At 47.3% G+C, this 19371-nt stretch overlaps 1 protein-coding gene across 2 annotated transcripts in view; it reads left to right on the top strand.

Moving 5' to 3' along the window:
- RXRB (retinoid X receptor beta) overlaps nucleotides 1–17771 on the top strand; it is a 40429-nt gene extending 22658 nt beyond the window's left edge. Inside the window, exons 6-10 of one of the 2 annotated variants that reach the window (XM_082300023.1) lie at nucleotides 2202–2301; nucleotides 9039–9171; nucleotides 11563–11654; nucleotides 14628–14733; nucleotides 17489–17771. In XM_082300023.1, the coding sequence (XP_082156149.1) occupies nucleotides 2202–2301; nucleotides 9039–9171; nucleotides 11563–11654; nucleotides 14628–14733; nucleotides 17489–17636 (579 nt within the window). In that variant the 3' untranslated portion in view covers nucleotides 17637–17771. Of the gene's footprint in view, nucleotides 1–2171; nucleotides 2302–9038; nucleotides 9172–11562; nucleotides 11655–14627; nucleotides 14734–17488 lie in introns of both variants that reach the window. The other variant, XM_082300022.1, reaches the window with a different exon arrangement.
- The last annotated feature ends 1600 nt before the right edge of the window (nucleotides 17772–19371 follow it).

The following is a 19371-nucleotide window of genomic DNA, read 5'->3' as shown; positions in this document are numbered from 1 at the left end:
TTCCTGTCCTAAAATTCCCGCCGAAATTCCTTAAAATCCCTTAAAATTCTTGTCCTAAAATTCTCTTAAAATTCCCCTTAAAATTCCTTTAAAATTCCTTTAAAATTCCTACCAAAATTCCTTTAAATTCCCACCAAAATTCCTTTAAAAGTTGCCCTAAATTCCCTTGAATTCTCATCAAAATTCCTGAAAATTCTTGTCCTAAAATTCCCGCCAAAACTCCTTAAAATTCCTTAAAATTCCCACCAAAATTCCCGCCAAAATCCCTTAAAATTCTTGTCCTAAAATTCCGTTAAAATTCCCACCAAAATTCCTTAAAAATTCTCAGTAAAATTCCTTAAAATTCCCGCCAAAATTTCCACCAAAATTCCCACCAAAATTCCATGAAATTCCCACTAAAATCCTTTGGAATTCCTTCCAAAATCCCCCAAAATTCCCCCAAAATTGCCCAAAATCTCCCAAATTTCAGCCGTTTTAGGTTGAATTTTCCCATTCTCGCGCCGATTTCGGCCGTTCGGGATCAGATTTTTCCCATTTTTTTTTCCTTTGGGAATTCCGGGACAGGATTGGGATTTCGGGAATGTCGGGGAGGATCCCAATTCCCCCAAAATCCCCCAAAATTTCCCCAAAATTGCCCAAAATCTCTCAAATTTCTGCCATTTTAGGACGAATTTTCCCATTTTTGGGCCAATTTCAACCATTTGGGATTGGATTTTTCCTGGGTTTTTTTCCTTTGGGAATTCCAGGACAGGATTGGGATTTCGGGAATGTCGGGGAGGATCCCAATTCCCCCAAAATCCCCCCAAAATCCCCCAAAATTTCCCCAAAATTGCCCAAAATCTTTCAAATTTCCGCCATTTTAGGTTGAATTTTCCCATTTTTGGGCCAATTTCAACCATTCAGGATCGGATTTTTCCTGGGTTTTTTTCCTTTGGGAATTCCGGGATGGGATTGGGATTTCGGGAATGTCGGGGAGGATCCAATTCCCCCAAAATCCCCCAAAATCCCCCAAAATTGCCCAAAATCTCCCAAATTTCAGCCATTTTAGGACGAATTTTCCCATTCTCGCGCCGATTTCGACCGTTCGGGATCGGATTTTTCCCATTTTTTTTTTCTTTGGGAATTCCGGGACGGGATTGGGATTTTGGGAATGTCGGGGAGGATCCCAATTCCCCCAAAATCCCCCAAAATTCCCCAAAATTTCCCCAAAATTGCCCAAAATCTCTCAAATTTCAGCCATTTTAGGACGAATTTTCCCATTTTCGCGCGGATTTTGACCATTTGGGATTGGATTTTTCCTGGGTTTTTTTCCTTTGGGAATTCCGGGACGGGATTGGGATTTCGGGAATATCGGGGAGGATCCAATTCCCCCAAAATCCCCCAAAATTCCCCCAAAATTTGGGACTTTCTCTCCAATTCCAGCCGTTTTAGGTTAAATTTCCCATTCTCGCGCCGATTTCGGCCGTTCAGGATCGGATTTTTCCCATTTTTTTTTCCTTTTGGAATCCTGGGACGGGATTGGGATTTCGGGAATGTCGGGGAGGATCCCAATTCCCCCAAAATCCCCCCAAAATTGCCCTAAATTTCCCCAAAATTGCCCTAAATTTCCCCAAAATTGCCCAAAATCTCCCAAATTTCCGCCATTTCCGGTTAAATTTCCCCATTTTCGCGCCGATTTCGACCGTTCGAGATCGGATTTTTCCCATTTTTTTTTCCTTTGGGAATTCCGGGACGGGATTGGGATTTCGGGAATGTCGGGGGGGGTCTCAATTCCCCCAAAATTGCCCTAAATTTCCCCAAAATTGCCCAAAATCTTTCAAATTTCTGCCATTTTAGGTTGAATTTTCCCATTTTTGGGCCAATTTCAGCCATTCGGGATTGGATTTTCCCGGGTTTTTTTCCTTTGGGAATTCCGGGACAGGATTGGGATTTCGGGAATATCGGGGAGGATCCCAATTCCCCCAAAATCCCCCAAAATTCCCCCAAAATTTGGGACTTTCTCTCCAATTCCAGCCGTTTTCTGGTTAAATTTCCCCATTCTCGCGCCGATTTCGGCCGTTCGGGATCGGATTTTTCCCGGGTTTTTTTCCTTTGGGAATTCCGGGACGGGATTGGGATTTCGGGAATGTCGGGGGGGGTCTCAATTTGCCCCCAAATCGCCCCAAATTCAGCCCAATGACCCGGTGACCAACATCTGCCAGGCGGCCGACAAGCAGCTCTTCACCCTCGTCGAGTGGGCCAAGAGGGTCCCCCACTTCTCGGGGCTCCCCTTGGACGACCAGGTCATCCTGCTGCGGGCTGGTGAGCGGCAATTCCCGGAATTCCCGGAATTCCGGGAATTTCGGGAATGCTGGGAGGGATTTGGGGCGCTTTCGGGAGGATTTGGGGAGGTTTGGGAGAGATTTGGGGAGGTTTGGGGAGGTTTGGGGGGGGTTTGGGGAGGTTTGGGGGATTTGAGGGGGATTTAGGGAGGGGTTTGGGAATTTTAGGAATTTTGGGAGGGGTTTGGGAATTTTGGGAGGGAATTCCGGGAATTTCGGGAATTTTGGGAGGATTTGGGGCGGTTTCGGGAGGATTTGGGGCGGTTTGGGGGGGATTTGGGGAGGATTTGGGGCGGTTTGGGGGAGATTTGGGGAGGTTTGAGGGGGTTTTGGGGGTGGTTTGGGGGGATTGAGGTGGATTTTGGAGGGATTTGGGAATTTTGGGAATTTTTGGGATGGATTTGGGAATTTTGGGAGGAATTTTAGGAATTTGGGAAGGGATTTGGGGCGGTTTCGGGAGGATTTGGGGAGGTTTGGGGCGAGTTTGAAGGAGTTTGGGGGGTTTTGAGGAGGTTTTGGGGGTGGTTTGGGGGGATTGAGGGGGATTTTGGAGGGGTTTGGGAATTTTGGGAGGGATTTGGGAATTTTGGAGATTTTGGGATGGATTTGGGAATTTTGGGAGGGATTTTAGGAATTTTGGGAGGGATTTGGGGCGGTTTCGGGAGGATTTGGGGAGGTTTGGGGGAGATTTGGGGAGGTTTGGGGAGTTTTGGGGGGGTTGAGGGGGTTTTGGGGAGGGGTTTGGGAATTTTGGGAGGGATTTGGGAATTTTGGAGATTTTGAGATAGATTTGGGAATTTTGGGAGGGATTTGGGAATTTTGGAGATTTTGGGATGGATTTGGGAATTTTGGGAGGGATTTTAGGAATTTTGGGAGGGATTTGGGGCGGTTTCGGGAGGATTTGGGGAGGTTCAGGGGAGATTTGAGGGGGATTTGGGGAGGATTTGGGGAGATTTGAGGGGGATTTGGGGAGGTTTGGGGGGTTTTGGGGGGGTTGAGGTGGATTTTGGGAGGGGTTTGGGAATTTTGGGAGGGAATTCCGGGAATTTCGGGAATGCTGGGAGGGATTTGGGGCGGTTTCGGGAGGATTTGGGGCGGTTTGGGGGGGATTTGGGGAGGTTTGGGGCGAGTTTGAAGGAGTTTGGGGAGGTTTTGGGGGGATTTGAGGGGGATTTAGGGAGGGATTTGGGAATTTTGGGAGGGATTTGGGAATTTTGGGAATTTTTGGGATGGATTTGGGAATTTTGGGAGGGATTTGGGGCGGTTTTGGGGAGGTTTGGGGGGGATTTGGGGAGGTTTGGGGGCGGTTTCGGGAGGATTTGGGGAGGTTTGGGGCGAGTTTGAAGGAGTTTGGGGGGAATTTTGGGAGTTTTTGGGAGGTTTGGGGGGATTTTGGGATGGATTTGGGAATTTTGGGAGGAATTTTAGGAATTCTGAGAGGGATTTGGGGCGGTTTTGGGGGGGATTTGTGGGAATTTGAGGGGATTTTGGGGAATCCTTCGATTTCAGAGTTTTCCCCCTCCAATTTTCACAATTTCCCTCCAAATTTTGCCATTTTTTCCCCGGATTTTTGCCTTTTCATTCCCAAAATTCCCAAAAATTCAATAAAACTCCCCAAACTTCCCAAAAAAATCCCAAAAAGCCCAAAAAAAAATTCCCCCAAAATCCCTGGAAATTCCCACAATTTCCCTTCAATTTCAGAGCTTTTCCCCTCAAATTTTGATGTTTTCCCCTCAAAATTTTGCCTTTTTTTTCCTGAATTTCGCCCTTTTCACTCCCAAACCCCCCGAAAATTCCCAAAAAATCCCCAAAATCCCCCAAAAACCCCAAAAAATCCCCCAAATCCCCCAAAAATCCCTGGAAATTCCCACAATTTCCCTTCCATTTCAGAGCCTTTCCCCTCCAATTTTGACTTTTTCCCTCTCAATTTTGTCCTTTTTCCCCCGGATTTTTTACCTTTTCCTTCCCCAAACCCCCCGAAAATTCCCAAAAACTCCCCCAAATCCCCCAAAAACCCCAAAAAATCCCAAAAATCCCCCAAAAATCCCTGGAAATTCCCACAATTTCCCTTCCATTTCAGAGCCTTTCCCCTCCAATTTTCACTTTTTCCCTCCAAATTTTGTCCTTTTTCCCCCGGATTTTTTACCTTTTCCTTCCCCAAACCCCCCGAAAATTCCCAAAAAGTCCCCAAAATCCCCCAAAAACCCCAAAAAATCCCCCAAATTCAAAAAAAATCCCTGGAAATTCCCACATTTTCCCTTCCATTTCAGAGCCTTTCCCCTCCAATTTTGACTTTTTCCCTCCAAACTTTGTCCTTTTTCCCCCGGATTTTTTACCTTTTCCCTCCCAAAAACCCCCGAAAATTCCCAAAAACTCCCCAAAATCCCCCAAAACCCCAAAAAATCCCCAAAATTCAAAAAAATTCCCCAAAAAATCCCTGGAAATTCCCACAATTTCCCTTCCATTTCAGAGCCTTTCCCCTCCAATTTTGACTTTTTCCCTCCAAATTTTGTCCTTTTTCCCCCGGATTTTTTACCTTTTCCTTCCCCAAACCCCCCGAAAATTCCCAAAAAATCCCCAAAATCCCCCAAAAACCCCAAAAAATCCCAAAAATTCCCAAAAAATCCCTGGAAATTCCCACATTTTCCCTTTGACTTCAGAGCTTTTCCCCTCCAATTTTGACTTTTTCCCTCCAAACTTTGTCCTTTTTCCCCCGGATTTTTTACCTTTTCCCTCCCAAAAACCCCCGAAAATTCCCAAAAACTCCCCAAAACTCCCCAAAACTCCCCAAAAATCCCCAAAATCTCCCCGAACCGTGGGCCTTTCAGGCTGGCACGAGCTGATCCCCATTTCCCACCCCATAAATTTGGGGGTTTCTCTCTGGATTTTGACATTTTCCCTCCAAATTTTACCATTTTTCCCCGGATTTTTACCTTCTCCCTCCCAAACCCCCCGAAAAACCCCAAAAAATCCCCAAAAAAAAAAAAAAAAAGAAATCCCCCAAATTCCCAAAAATTCCCAAAAAAAATCCCTGGAAATTCCCACAATTTCCCTTCCATTTCAGAGCCTTTCCCCTCCAATTTTGACTTTTTCCCTCCAAACTTTGTCCTTTTTCCCCCGGATTTTTTACCTTTTCCCTCCCAAAACCCCCCGAAAATTCCCAAAAACTCCCCAAAATCCCCCAAAAACCCTAAAAAATCCCAAAAATCCCCCAAAAATCCCTGGAAATTCCCACAATTTCCCTTCCATTTCAGAGCCTTTCCCCTCCAATTTTCACTTTTTCCCTCCAAACTTTGTCCTTTTTCCCCCGGATTTTTTACCTTTTCCCTCCCAAAACCCCCCGAAAATTCCCAAAAACTCCCCAAAATCCCCCAAAAACCCCAAAAAATCCCCCAAATCCCCCAAAAATCCCTGGAAATTCCCACAATTTCCCTTCCATTTCAGAGCCTTTCCCCTCCAATTTTGACTTTTTCCCTCCAAACTTTGTCCTTTTTCCCCCGGATTTTTTACCTTTTCCCTCCCAAAACCCCCCGAAAATTCCCAAAAACTCCCCAAAATCCCCCAAAAACCCCAAAAAATCCCCCAAATCCCCCAAAAATCCCTGGAAATTCCCACAATTTCCCTTCCATTTCAGAGCCTTTCCCCTCCAATTTTGACTTTTTCCCTCCAAACTTTGTCCTTTTTCCCCCGGATTTTTTACCTTTTCCCTCCCAAAAACCCCCGAAAATTCCCAAAAACTCCCCAAAATCTCCCAAAAAACCCAAAAAATCCCCAAAATTCCAAAAAATTCCCCAAAAAATCCCTGGAAATCCCCACATTTTCCCTTCCATTTCAGAGCCTTTCCCCTCCAATTTCGACTTTTTCCCTCCAAATTTTGTCCTTTTTCCCCCGGATTTTTTACCTTTTCCTTCCCCAAACCCCCGAAAATTCCGAAAAACTCCCCCAAATCCCCCAAAAACCCCAAAAAATCCCAAAAATTCCCAAAAAATCCCTGGAAATTCCCACATTTTCCCTTTGACTTCAGAGCTTTTCCCCTCCAATTTTGACTTTTTCCCTCCAAACTTTGTCCTTTTTCCCCCGGATTTTTTACCTTTTCCCTCCCAAAAACCCCTGAAAATTCCAAAAACTCCCCAAAACTCCCCAAAACTCCCCAAAAATCCCCAAAATCTCCCCGAACCGTGGGCCTTTCAGGCTGGCACGAGCTGATCCCCATTTCCCACCCCATAAATTTGGGGGTTTCTCTCTGGATTTTGACATTTTCCCTCCAAATTTTACCATTTTTCCCCGGATTTTTACCTTCTCCCTCCCAAAACCCCCCAAAAACCCCTGAAACTCCCCAAAAAAACAAAAAAAAATCCCCCAAATTTCCAAAAAAATCCCCAAAAAATCCCTGGAAATTCCCACAATTTCCCTTCCATTTCAGAGCCTTTCCCCTCCAATTTTGACTTTTTCCCTCCAAACTTTGTCCTTTTTCCCCCGGATTTTTTACCTTTTCCTTCCCCAAACCCCTGAAAATTCCCAAAAAATCCCCAAAATCCCCCAAAACCCCAAAAAATCCCCAAAATTCCAAAAAATTCCCCAAAAAATCCCTGGAAATTCCCACAATTTCCCTTCCATTTCAGAGCCTTTCCCCTCCAATTTTGACTTTTTCCCTCCAAACTTTGTCCTTTTCCCCCCGGATTTTTTACCTTTTCCTTCCCCAAACCCCCCGAAAATTCCCAAAAAACCCCAAAATCCCCCAAAAAACCCAAAAAATCCCCCAAATTCCCCAAAAAATCCCTGGAAATTCCCACAATTTCCCTTCCATTTCAGAGCCTTTCCCCTCCAATTTTGACTTTTTCCCTCCAAACTTTCTCCTTTTTCCCCCGGATTTTTTACCTTTTCCCTCCCAAACCCCCCGAAAATTCCCAAAAACTCCCCAAAATCCCCCAAAAAACCCAAAAAATCCCAAAAATTCCCCAAAAATCCCTGGAAATTCCCACATTTTCCCTTCCATTTCAGAGCCTTTCCCCTCCAATTTTGACTTTTTCCCTCCAAACTTTGTCCTTTTTCCCCCGGATTTTTTACCTTTTCCTTCCCCAAACCCCCCGAAAATTCCCAAAAACTCCCCCAAATCCCCCAAAAACCCCAAAAAATCCCCAAAATTCCAAAAAATCCCCCAAAAATCCCTGGAAATTCCCACAATTTCCCTTCCATTTCAGAGCCTTTCCCCTCCAATTTTGACTTTTTCCCTCCAAATTTTGTCCTTTTTCCCCCGGATTTTTTACCTTTTCCTTCCCCAAACCCCCCGAAAATTCCCAAAAACTCCCCCAAATCCCCCAAAAACCCCAAAAAATCCCCCAATTTCCCCAAAAATCCCTGGAAATTCCCACAATTTCCCTTCCATTTCAGAGCCTTTCCCCTCCAATTTTGACTTTTTCCCTCCAAACTTTGTCCTTTTTCCCCCGGATTTTTTACCTTTTCCTTCCCCAAACCCCCCGAAAATTCCCAAAAACTCCCCCAAATCCCCCAAAAACCCCAAAAAATCCCCCAATTTCCCCAAAAATCCCTGGAAATTCCCACAATTTCCCTTCCATTTCAGAGCCTTTCCCCTCCAATTTTGACTTTTTCCCTCCAAACTTTGTCCTTTTTCCCCCGGATTTTTTACCTTTTCCTTCCCCAAACCCCCCGAAAATTCCCAAAAACTCCCCAAAATCCCCCAAAAACCCCAAAAAATCCCCCAAATTCCCCAAAAATCCCTGGAAATTCCCACAATTTCCCTTCCATTTCAGAGCCTTTCCCCTCCAATTTTGACTTTTTCCCTCCAAACTTTGTCCTTTTTCCCCCGGATTTTTTACCTTTTCCTTCCCCAAAACCCCCGAAAATTCCCAAAAAACCCCAAAACTCCCCAAAAATCCCCAAAATCTGCCCGAGCCGTGGGAATTTCAGGCTGGCACGAGCTGATCCCCATTTCCCACCCCATAAATTTGGGGGTTTCTCTCTGGATTTTGACATTTTCCCTCCAAATTTTACCATTTTTCCCCGGATTTTTACCTTCTCCCTCCCAAAACCCCCCAAAAACCCCTGAAACTCCCCAAAAAAACAAAAAAAAATCCCCCAAATTTCCAAAAAATTCCCCAAAAAATCCCTGGAAATTCCCACAATTTCCCTTCCATTTCAGAGCCTTTCCCCTCCAATTTTGACTTTTTCCCTCCAAATTTTGTCCTTTTTCCCCCGGATTTTTTACCTTTTCCCTCCCAAACCCCCCGAAAATTCCCAAAAACTCCCCAAAATCTCCCAAAAAACCCAAAAAATCCCCAAAATTCCAAAAAATTCCCCAAAAAATCCCTGGAAATTCCCACAATTTCCCTTTGATTTCGGAGCTTTTCCCCTCCAATTTTGACTTTTTCCCTCCAAATTTTGTCCTTTTTCCCCCGGATTTTTTACCTTTTCCCTCCCAAAAACCCCCGAAAATTCCCAAAAACTCCCCAAAATCTCCCAAAAACCCCAAAAAATCCCCAAAATTCCAAAAAATCCCCCAAAAATCCCTGGAAATTCCCACAATTTCCCTTCCATTTCAGAGCCTTTCCCCTCCAATTTTGACTTTTTCCCTCCAAACTTTGTCCTTTTTCCCCCGGATTTTTTACCTTTTCCTTCCCCAAACCCCCCGAAAATTCCCAAAAAACCCCAAAACTCCCCAAAAATCCCCAAAATCTGCCTGAGCTGTGGGAATTTCAGGCTGGAACGAGCTGCTGATCGCGTCGTTCTCGCACCGCTCCATCGCCGTCAAGGACGGGATCCTCTTGGCCACGGGGCTCCACGTTCACCGCAACAGCGCCCACAGCGCCGGCGTCGGTGCCATCTTCGACAGGTGGGCACCCCCCCAGCCCCAAAAAATCCCCAATTCCCCCAAAAAATCCCCATTCCCCAAAAAAAACCCTCAATCCCAAAAAAAACCCCGAGAAAATCCGACCAGAAACGGCCAAAATCTGAAATTTTTTAGCTGGGTTTGGGTGGGGTTTGGGAGGTTTGGGGAGTTCTCGAAATTTGGGGATCGCTGGAATTTTTGGGGATTTCTCCTGGATCCCAAAATCCCAAAAAATACCAAAAATCCCCAAAATTTCCTCAAAAAAAACCCCAAATCAAAAAAAACCCCAAGAAAATCCCACCAGAAACGGCCAAAATCTGAAATTTTTTAGCTGGGTTTGGGTGGGGTTTGGGAGGTTTGGGGAAATTCCCAAAATTTGGGGATCACTGGAATTTTTTGGGGATTTTTGCTGGTGTCCAAAATCCCAAAAAAAGCCAAAAATCCCCAAAAAATTCCCTCCAAAAACCCTAAATCTCAAAAAAACCCCAAGAAAATCCGCCCCCAAATCCCCAAAATCTGAAATTTTTAGCTGGGTTTGGGTGGGGTTTGGGAGGTTTGGGGAGTTCTCGAAATTTGGGGATTGCTGGAATTTTTTGGGGATTTTTGCTGGTGTCCAAAATCCCAAAAAATGCCAAAAGTCCCCAAAAATTCCCTCAAAAAACCCTAAATCCCAAAAAAACCCCAAGAAAATCCGACCAGAAACGGCCAAAATCTTAAATTTTTGGCTGGGTTTGGGTGGGGTTTGGGAATCTTGGGGAATTCCCAAAATTTGGGAGGCTCCAAGATTTTTTGGGATTTTTCCTGGATCCCAAAATCCCAAAAAAAGCCAAAAATCCCCAAAAAATTCCCTCCAAAATTCCAAAAATTCCTTCAAAAAAACCAAATTCCAAAAAAAATCCTCTGAAAAATCCCCCAAAATCCCAGATTTTCCTCTGGATTTGGCTGGAATTTGGGAGTTTTGGGGAATTGCCGAAATTTGGGGATCACTGGAATTTTTGGGGATTTTTCCTGGATCCCAAAATTCCCAAAATTCCTTCCAAACCCTTCAAATTCTCCCCAAAAATCCCCAAAAATCCCTCCGGAACCCCCAAATTCCAAAGGAATTTTGGGGAATTTCGGGATCCCGGCGCTTCCCAAAATTCCAGGATCCGACCCTGAATCCCAAAATTCCCAAAATTCCCAAAATTCCTTCCAAACCCTTCAAATTCTCCCCAAAAATCCCCAAAAATCCCCAAAAATCCTTCTGGAACCCCCAAATCCCAAAGGAATTTTGGGGAATTTCAGGATCCTGGAGCTTCCCAAAATTCCAGGATCCGACCCTGAATCCCAAAATTCCCAAAATTCCCAAAATTCCTTCAAATTCCCCCTAAACTCCCCTAAAATACCCCTGGAACCCCCAAATCCCGAAGGAATTTTGGGGAATTTCGGCACCTGGAGCTTCCCAAAATTCCAGGATCCGACCCTGAATCCCAAAATTCCCAAAATTCCTTCCAAACCCTTCCAAATCCAGCAAAAATTCCCAAAACCCCCCGAATTCCAAAAGAATTTTGGGGAATTTGGGGATCCCGGCGCTTCCCAAAATCCCGGGAGGGCCCTGAATTCCCAAAATTCCCAAAATTCCCAAAATTCCTTCCAAACCCTTCATATTCTCCCCAAAAATCGCCAAAAATCCTTCTGGAACCCCCAAATTCCAAAGGAATTTTGGGGAATTTCGGGATCCCGGCGCTTCCCAAAATTCCAGGATCCGACCCTGAATCCCAAAATTCCCAAAATTCCCAAAATTCCTTCCAAATCCTTCCAAAAATTCCCCAAAATCCCCTCAAATCCCTCTGGAACTCCAAAATTTCGAAGGAATTTTGGGGAATTTCGGCACCTGGAGCTTCCCAAAATTCCAGGATCCGACCCTGAATCCCAAAATTCCCAAAATTCCCAAAATTCCTTCAAATTCCCCCTAAACTCCCCTAAAATACCCCTGGAACCCCCAAATCCTGAAGGAATTTTGGGGAATTTCGGCACCTGGAGCTTCCCAAAATTCCAGGATCCGACTCTGAATCCCAAAATTCCCAAAATTCCTTCCAAACCCTTCCAAATCCAGCAAAAATTCCCAAAACCCCCCGAATTCCAAAAGAATTTTGGGGAATTTGGGGATCCCGGCGCTTCCCAAAATCCCAGGAGGGCCCTGAATTCACAAAATTCCCAAAATTCCCAAAATTCCTTCCAAACCCTTCCAAATTCCCCCCAAAAATCCCCTCAAATCCCTCCCAAATCCCCAAATCCCGAAGGAATTTCGGGGAATTTTGGGATCCCGGCGCTTCCCGACCTCCCGGGAAACCTCGGGGGAGGTGCCAGAATTCCCGAAATTCCCGAAATTCCCGGAATTCCCGGAATTCCCAGGGTTCTGACGGAGCTGGTGTCCAAAATGCGCGACATGAGGATGGACAAGACGGAGCTCGGCTGCCTCAGAGCCATCATCCTCTTCAACCCCGGTGCGGGAATTTGGGGGATTTCGGGAATTTTGGGGAATTTTGGGGAGAATTTGGGGAATTTGGGGGAATTTTGGGAGGGTTCTGGGAAGGTTTGGGGGGAGGAAATGGGGATTTGGGGGGATTTGGGGGATTTTTGGGGAGAATTTGGGAATTTTGGGAGGGTTTGGGGGAAGAAAAGGGGGAATTTTGGGGGATTTTCGGGAATTTTGGGGAGAATTTGGGGAATTTCGGGAATTTTGGGAGGGTTCTGGGAAGGTTTGTGGGGAGAAAAGGGGGATTTTGGGGGAATTTGGGGGATTTTTGGGAATTTTGGGGGGATTTGGGGGAGTTTTGGGAGGGTTTGGAGGGAGAAAAGGGGGAATTTTGGGGGATTTTTGGGAATTTTGGGGAGAATTTGGGGAATTTTGGGAATTTTGGGAGGGTTTTGGGAAGGTTTGGGGGGAGGAAAGGGGGATTTTGGGGGATTTTTGGGAATTTTGGGGGGATTTTCGGGAGTTTTGGGAGGGTTTGGGGGGAGAAAAGTTGGAATTTGGGGGAGAATTTGGGAAATTTTGGAGGATTTTTGGAAGGTTTGGGGGGATTTTGGGGAATTTGGGGGAGAATTTGGGAAATTTTGGGAATTTTTAGGAGGGTTCTGAGAAGGTTTGGGGGCAGGAAAGGGGGATTTTGGGGGGGATTTTGGGGAATTTGGGGGGAATTTGGGGGATTTTGGGGGGATTTTTGGAAGGTTTGGGAGGAAAAATGGGGAATTTTGGGAGTTTTGGGGAGAATTTGGGGAATTTGGGGGAATTTTGGGAGGGTTTTGGGAAGGTTTGGGGGGAGGAAATGGGGAATTTGGGGGATTTTTGGGAATTCTGCGGGGATTTTGGGGAGTTTTGGGAGGGTTTGGGGGGAGAAAAGGGGGAATTTGGGGGAGAATTTGGGAAATTTTGGGGGATTTTTGGAAGGTTTGGGGGGAAGAAATGGGGAATTTCGGGAATTTTGGGGAGAATTTGGGGAATTTTGGGGAATTTTGGGAGGGTTCTGGGAAGGTTTGGGGGGAGGAAAGGGGGATTTTGGGGGGATTTGGGGGATTTTTGGGAATTCTGGGGGGATTTTGGGGAGTTTTGGGAGGGTTTGGGGGGAGAAAAGGGGGAATTTTGGGGGATTTTCGGGAATTTTGGGGAGAATTTGGGGAATTTGGGGAATTTTGGGAGGGTTCTGGGAAGGTTTGGGGGGAGGAAATGGGGATTTTGGGGGGATTTTGGGGGATTTTTGGGAATTCTGGGGGGATTTTTGGAAGGTTTGGGGGGAAAAATGGGGAATTTTGGGGAGAATTTGGGGAATTTTGGGAATTTTGGGAGGGTTCTGGGAAGGTTTGGGGGGAGAAAAGGGGGATTTTGGGGGATTTTTGGGAATTTTGGGGGGATTTTGGGAATTTGGGAAGATTTGTGGGGAGAAAATGGGGATTTTGGGGGAATTTGGGGGATTTTTGGGAATTCTGGGGGGATTTTGGGGAGTTTTGGGAGGGTTTGGGGGGAGAAAAGGGGGAATTTGGGGGAGAATTTGGGGGATTTTGGGGGATTTTTGGAAGGTTTGGGGGGGAAAAATGGGGATTTGGGGGAGTTTTGGGGAATTTGGGGAATTTTGGGAGGGTTCTGGGAAGGTTTGGGGGGAGGAAATGGGAATTTGGGGGAATTCTTGGGAATTTTGGGGGGATTTTGGGAATTTGGGAAGATTTGTGGGGAGAAAATGGGGATTTTGGGGGAATTTGGGGGATTTTGGGGGGATTTTGGGGGGATTTTGGGGAGTTTTGGGAGGGTTTGGGGGGAGAAAAGGGGGAAATTGGGGAGAATTTGGGGGATTTTGGGGGATTTTTGGAAGGTTTGGGGGGAAAAATGGGGAATTTCGGGAATTTTGGGGAGAATTTGGGGAATTTTGGGGAATTTTGGGAGGGTTCTGGGAAGGTTTGGGGGGAGGAAAGGGGGATTTTGGGGGATTTTTGGGAATTTTGGGAGGATTTTGGGAATTTGGGAAGATTTGTGGGGAGAAAATGGGGATTTTGGGGGAATTTGGGGGATTTTTGGGAATTCTGGGGGGATTTGGGGGAGTTTTGGGAGGGTTTGGGGGAGAAAAGGGGGAATTTGGGGGAGAATTTGGGAAATTTTGGGGGACTTTCAGAAGGTTTGGGGGAAAAATGGGGAATTTCGGGAATTTTGGGGAGAATTTGGGGAATTTGGGGAATTTTGAGAGGGTGCTGGGAAGGTTTGGGGGGAGGAAAGGGGAATTTGGGGGAATTTTGAGGAGAAAAAGTGGGATTTTGGGGAGGTTTGGGGGAAGAAAAGGGGGATTTGGGGGAATTTTGGGGGATTTTTGGGAATTTCGGGGGGAATTTCAGGAATTTTGGGGGAATTTGGGAGGGTTCTGGGAAGGTTTGGAGGGAGAAAATGGGGATTTTGGGGGGGATTTTGGGGGAATTTGGGGGATTTTGGGGAGTTTTGGGAGGGTTTGGAGGGAGAAAAGTGGGAATTTGGGGGAATCTGGGAGGGAAAGGGATTTTGGGGATTTTTTGGGGCATTTTTGAGGGTTTTGGAATATCCCGGAATTTTTGGGGTGAATTCCGGGGATTTTGGGGCTTTCCAGACACCCAGGGACTCTCGAACCCATCAGAAGTGGAGCTTGGGAGGGATTTTGGGGAGATTTTGGGGGATTTTTGGGGCATTTTTAGGCATTTTTGGGCATTTTTTGGGGATTTTTGAGGATTTTGGAATATCCCGGAATTTTTGGGGTGAATTCCCGGGATTTTGGGGCTTTCCAGACACCAAGGGACTCTCGAACCCACCAGAAGTGGAGCTTGGGAGGGATTTTGGGGCGCTTTTGGGGGGATTTTTGGGGATTTTGGGGCTTTTCTGGGGGATTTATTGGGGGATTTTGAGGGTTTTGGAATATCCCGGAATTTTTGGGGTGAATTCCGGGGATTTTGGGGTTTTCCAGATGCCAAGGGGCTCTCGAACCCGTCGGAGGTGGAGCTGCTCCGGGAGAAGGTTTACGCCTCCCTGGAATCCTACTGCAAACAGAAATACCCCGAGCAGCAGGGCCGGTATTTGGGGAGAAAAAACGGGAATTTGGGAAAAATGGGGAAAAGGGGGGGAAAATGGGGGGAAATTGGGGAAAAATGGGGAAAACCAAGGGAAAAATGGGAAAAATTGGGGGGGAAATGGGGGGAAAAGAGGGAAAAATCGGGGAAAAAATGGGAGGAAAATGGGGAAAAATTGGGGGGGGAATGGGAAAAATTGGGGAAAAATGGGGGAAAAATGGGGGGGAAATGGGGGGAAAAGAGGGAAAAATGGGAAAAAAATGGGGGGAAATGGGGTAAAAAAGGGGGGAAATGGGGAAAATGGGAAAAATTGGGGGGGAAATGGGGGGGAAAAGAGGGAAAAATCAGGGGAAATGGGAAAAAATGGGGAAAATGGGGAGGAAAGGGGGGAAAAATGGGAGGAAAATGGGAAAAATGGGGAAAATTGGGAAAATGGGGAGGAAATGGGAAAAATTGGGAGGGAAATGGGGGGAGAAGAGGGAAAAAATGGGGGGGGAATGGGAAAAAAAGGGGGGGAAAGGGGAAAAATGGGGAAAAAAAGGGGGAAAATGGGGAAAAAATGGGGGAAAATGGGGATAACGGGGAAGAAATGGGAAAAATTGGGGGGGAAATGGGGGAAATCACCCAAACCCCACCAGAACCACCCCAAACCCATCCGAAATCACCCAAATCCATTTTGGGGGGGATTTTTGGGAATTTCAGGGGATTCCAGGAAGGTTTGAGGGGAGAAAATGGGGATTTGGGGGGAATTTTGGGGAATTTTGGAGGGATTTTTGGAAGGTTTGGGGGGAGAAAATGGAGATTTGGGGGGGGATTTTTGGGAATTTTGGGGGGATTTTGGAGAGTTTTGGGGGGAATTTTGGGGGATGCCAGGAAGGTTTGGGGGGGAAAAAGGGGAATTTGGGGGCATTTTGGGGAATTCAAGACCACCCCAAACCCCATCCAGACCACCCCAAACCCATGGGAACGACCCAAATCCATCCAAAATCACCCCAAACCCATCAGGACCACCCCAAACCCATCCAGACCACCCCAAACCCATGGGAATGACCCAAACCCATCCAAAATCACCCCAAACCCATCAGGACCACCCCAAATCCATGGGAACGACCCAAATCCATCGGGAACGACCCGAATCCATCCAGACCACCCCAAACCCATGGGAACGACCCAAATCCATCCAAAATCACCCCAAAACCCATCCAGACCACCCCGAATCCCACCGGGACCACCCCAAACCCATGGGAATGACCCAAATCCATCGGGAACGACCCAAATCCATCAGGACCACCCCAAACCCATCCGAAATCACCCAAATCCCATCAAGACCACCCCAAAACCCATGGGAATGACTCAAATCCATTGGGAATGCCCCAAACCCATCAGGACCACCCCAAACCCATCAAGACCACCCCAAACCCATGGGAACGACCCAAACCCATCCAAAATCACCCAAATCCCATCCAGACCACCCCAAACCCCATCCAGACCACCCCGAATCCCATCAGGACCACCCCAAACCCATGGGAATGACCCAAACCCCATCAGGACCACCCCAAACCCATGGGAACGACCCGAATCCATCAGGAACGACCCAAATCCATCAGGACCACCCCAAACCCATCCGAAATCACCCAAATCCCATCCAAACCACCCCAAACCCCATCAAGACCACCCCAAACCCATAGGAACGACCCAAATCCACCGTGAACGACCCAAATCCATCAGGACCACCCCAAACCCATCCGAAATCACCCCAAATCCCATCCAAACCACCCCAAACCCATGGGAATGACTCAAATCCATTGGGAACGACCCAAACCCATCAGGACCACCCCAAACCCATCCAGACCACCCCAAACCCATGGGAACGACCCAAACCCATCCGAAATCACCCAAATCCCATCCAGACCACCCCAAACCCCATCCAGACCACCCCGAATCCCACCGGGACCACCCCAAACCCATCAGGACCACCCCAAACCCATGGGAACGACCCAAATCCACCGCAAACGACCCAAATCCATCAGGACCACCCCAAATCCATCTGAAATCACCCAAATCCCATCCAGACCACCCCGAATCCCACTGGGACCACCCCAAACCCATGGGAATGCCCCAAACCCATCAAGAACACCCCAAACCCCATCAGGACCACCCCAAACCCATGGGAACGACCCAAACCCATCTGAAATCACCCAAATCCCATCCAGACCACCCCGAATCCCACTGGGACCACCCCAAACCCATGGGAATGCCCCAAACCCATCAAGACCACCCCAAACCCATGGGAACGACCCAAATCCACCGCGAACGACCCAAATCCATCAGGACCACCCCAAACCCATCCAGACCACCCCAAACCCATCAAGACCACCCCAAACCCATGGGAATGACCCAAATCCATTGGGAACGACCCAAATCCATCAGGACCACCCCAAACCCATCCGAAATCACCCAAATCCCATCCAGACCACTCCAAAACCCATGGGAATGACCCAAATCCATCAGGAATGACCCGAATCCATCAGGACCACCCCAAACCCATCCGAAATCACCCCAAACCCCATCAGGACCACCCCAAACCCATGGGAACGACCCAAATCCACCGCGAACGACCCAAATCCCTCAGGACCACCCCAAATCCATCGGGAACGACCCAAATCCCATCCAGACCACCCCAAACCCCATCCAGACCACCCCGAATCCCACCGGGACCACCCCAAATCCCCCATGGGACGTCCCGGTGCCCCTCCAGGTTCGCCAAGCTGCTGCTGCGGCTGCCGGCGCTGCGCTCCATCGGCCTCAAATGCCTCGAGCACCTTTTCTTCTTCAAACTCATCGGCGACACCCCCATCGACACCTTCCTCATGGAGATGCTCGAGGCCCCCCACCAGCTCTCCTGAAATCCCAAAATCCCCACCCACCCAGCCCCGCTTTTTTTAGGAATTTTACCCCTTCCCTTTCCCGGAAAAAAACGCCCCGGAAAAGAAAAAATCCCCGGGTTCTTTTGTGGTTTTTTTTTTTTTTGCTCGTTTCGGTCTCGTTTTCCTGCTCCTTCGTTGCTCCCTATGGGTGCTCTTGGGGAGGGATTTGGGGGATTTCTCCCCAAAAAATATCCGGGAGAGGTTTCCCGAATTTTGCCTCCTTTTTTCCCCCATTTTTCCTGCTCTTTTCCCCATTTTTTCCCATTTTTCCCCATTTTTTCCTATTTTTTCCTATTTTCCCCCATTTTTCCCCATTTTCCCGCCCCTCGTTGCTCCCTATGGGTGCTCTGGGGGGGGAAATTTGGGACACTCCTCCCTCCACCAAATTTTGGGGGTTTTCCCAATTTTTGCCTCTTTTTCCCCCATTTTTTTCCCATTTTTTCCCCATTTTCCCCATTTCCCCCCCATTTTTTCCCCATTTTCCCCCATTTTCCTGCCCCTCGTTGCTCCCTATGGGTGCTCTTGGGGGGGGATTTGGGGGATTTCTCCCCAAAAAATATCCGGGAGAGGTTTCCCGAATTTTCCCTCCTTTTTTCCCCCATTTTTCCTGCTCTTTTCCCCATTTTTTCCCATTTTTCCCCATTTTTTCCCATTTTCCCCCATTTTTTCCCATTCTTCCCCATTTTTCCCCCATTTTTCCCCATTTTCCCACCCCTCGTTGCTCCCTATGGGTGCTCTGGGGGGGGAAATTTGGGACACTCCTCCCTCCACCAAATTTTGGGGGTTTCCCCAATTTTTGCCTCTTTTTCCCTCATTTTTTCCCCATTTTCCCCATTTTCCCCCCATTTTTCCCCCATTTTCCCCCATTTTCCCGCCCCTCGTTGCTCCCTATGGGTGCTCTGGGGGGGGAAATTTGGGAGACTCCTCCCAAAAAAATCTGGGAGAGGTTCCCCAAATTTTCCCTCCTTTTTTCCCCTTTTTTCCCAATTTTTCCTGCTCTTTTCCCATTTTTCCCCATTTTTTCCCATTTGTTCCTATTTTTCCCCATTTTTCCCCTTTTTCCCCATTTTCCTGCCCCTTGTTGCTCCCTATGGGTGCTCTTGGGGGGGGATTTGGGGGATTTCTCCCCAAAAAATATCCAGGAGAGGTTTCCCGAATTTTGCCTCCTTTTTTCCCCCATTTTTCCTGCTCTTTTCCCCATTTTTTCCCATTTTCCCCCATTTTTTCCCATTTTCCCCCCATTTTCCTGCCCCTTGTTGCTCCCTATGGGTGCTCTGGGGGGGATTTGGGGGATTTCTCCCCAAAAAATATCCGGGAGAGGTTTCCCAAATTTTCCCTCCTTTTTTCCCCATTTTTCCTGCTCTTTTCCCCATTTTTTCCCCATTTTCTCCCATTTTTTCCCATTTTTCCCCATTTTTCCCCCATTTTTCCCTATTTTCCCGCCCCTTGTTGCTCCCTATGGGTGCTCTGGGGGGGGAAATTTGGGACACTCCTCCCTCCACCAAATTTTGGGGGTTTTCCCAATTTTTGCCTCTTTTCCCCCCATTTTTCCCATTTTTTCCCCATTTTCCCCCATTTTTTCCCCATTTTTCCCCATTTTCCTGCCCCTCGTTGCTCCCTATGGGTGCTCTGGGGGGGACTTGGGGGATTTCTCCCCAAAAAATATCCGGGAGAGGTTTCCCAAATTTTCCCTCCTTTTTTCCCCATTTTTCCT

Source organism: Coloeus monedula (assembly GCF_965178545.1).
Source record: "Coloeus monedula genome assembly, chromosome: 36".
In the NCBI taxonomy this organism is placed as follows: domain Eukaryota; kingdom Metazoa; phylum Chordata; class Aves; order Passeriformes; family Corvidae; genus Coloeus; species Coloeus monedula.
Note: the sequence above shows the minus strand (reverse complement) of the source record. Positions and strands in the feature narration are given on the sequence as shown.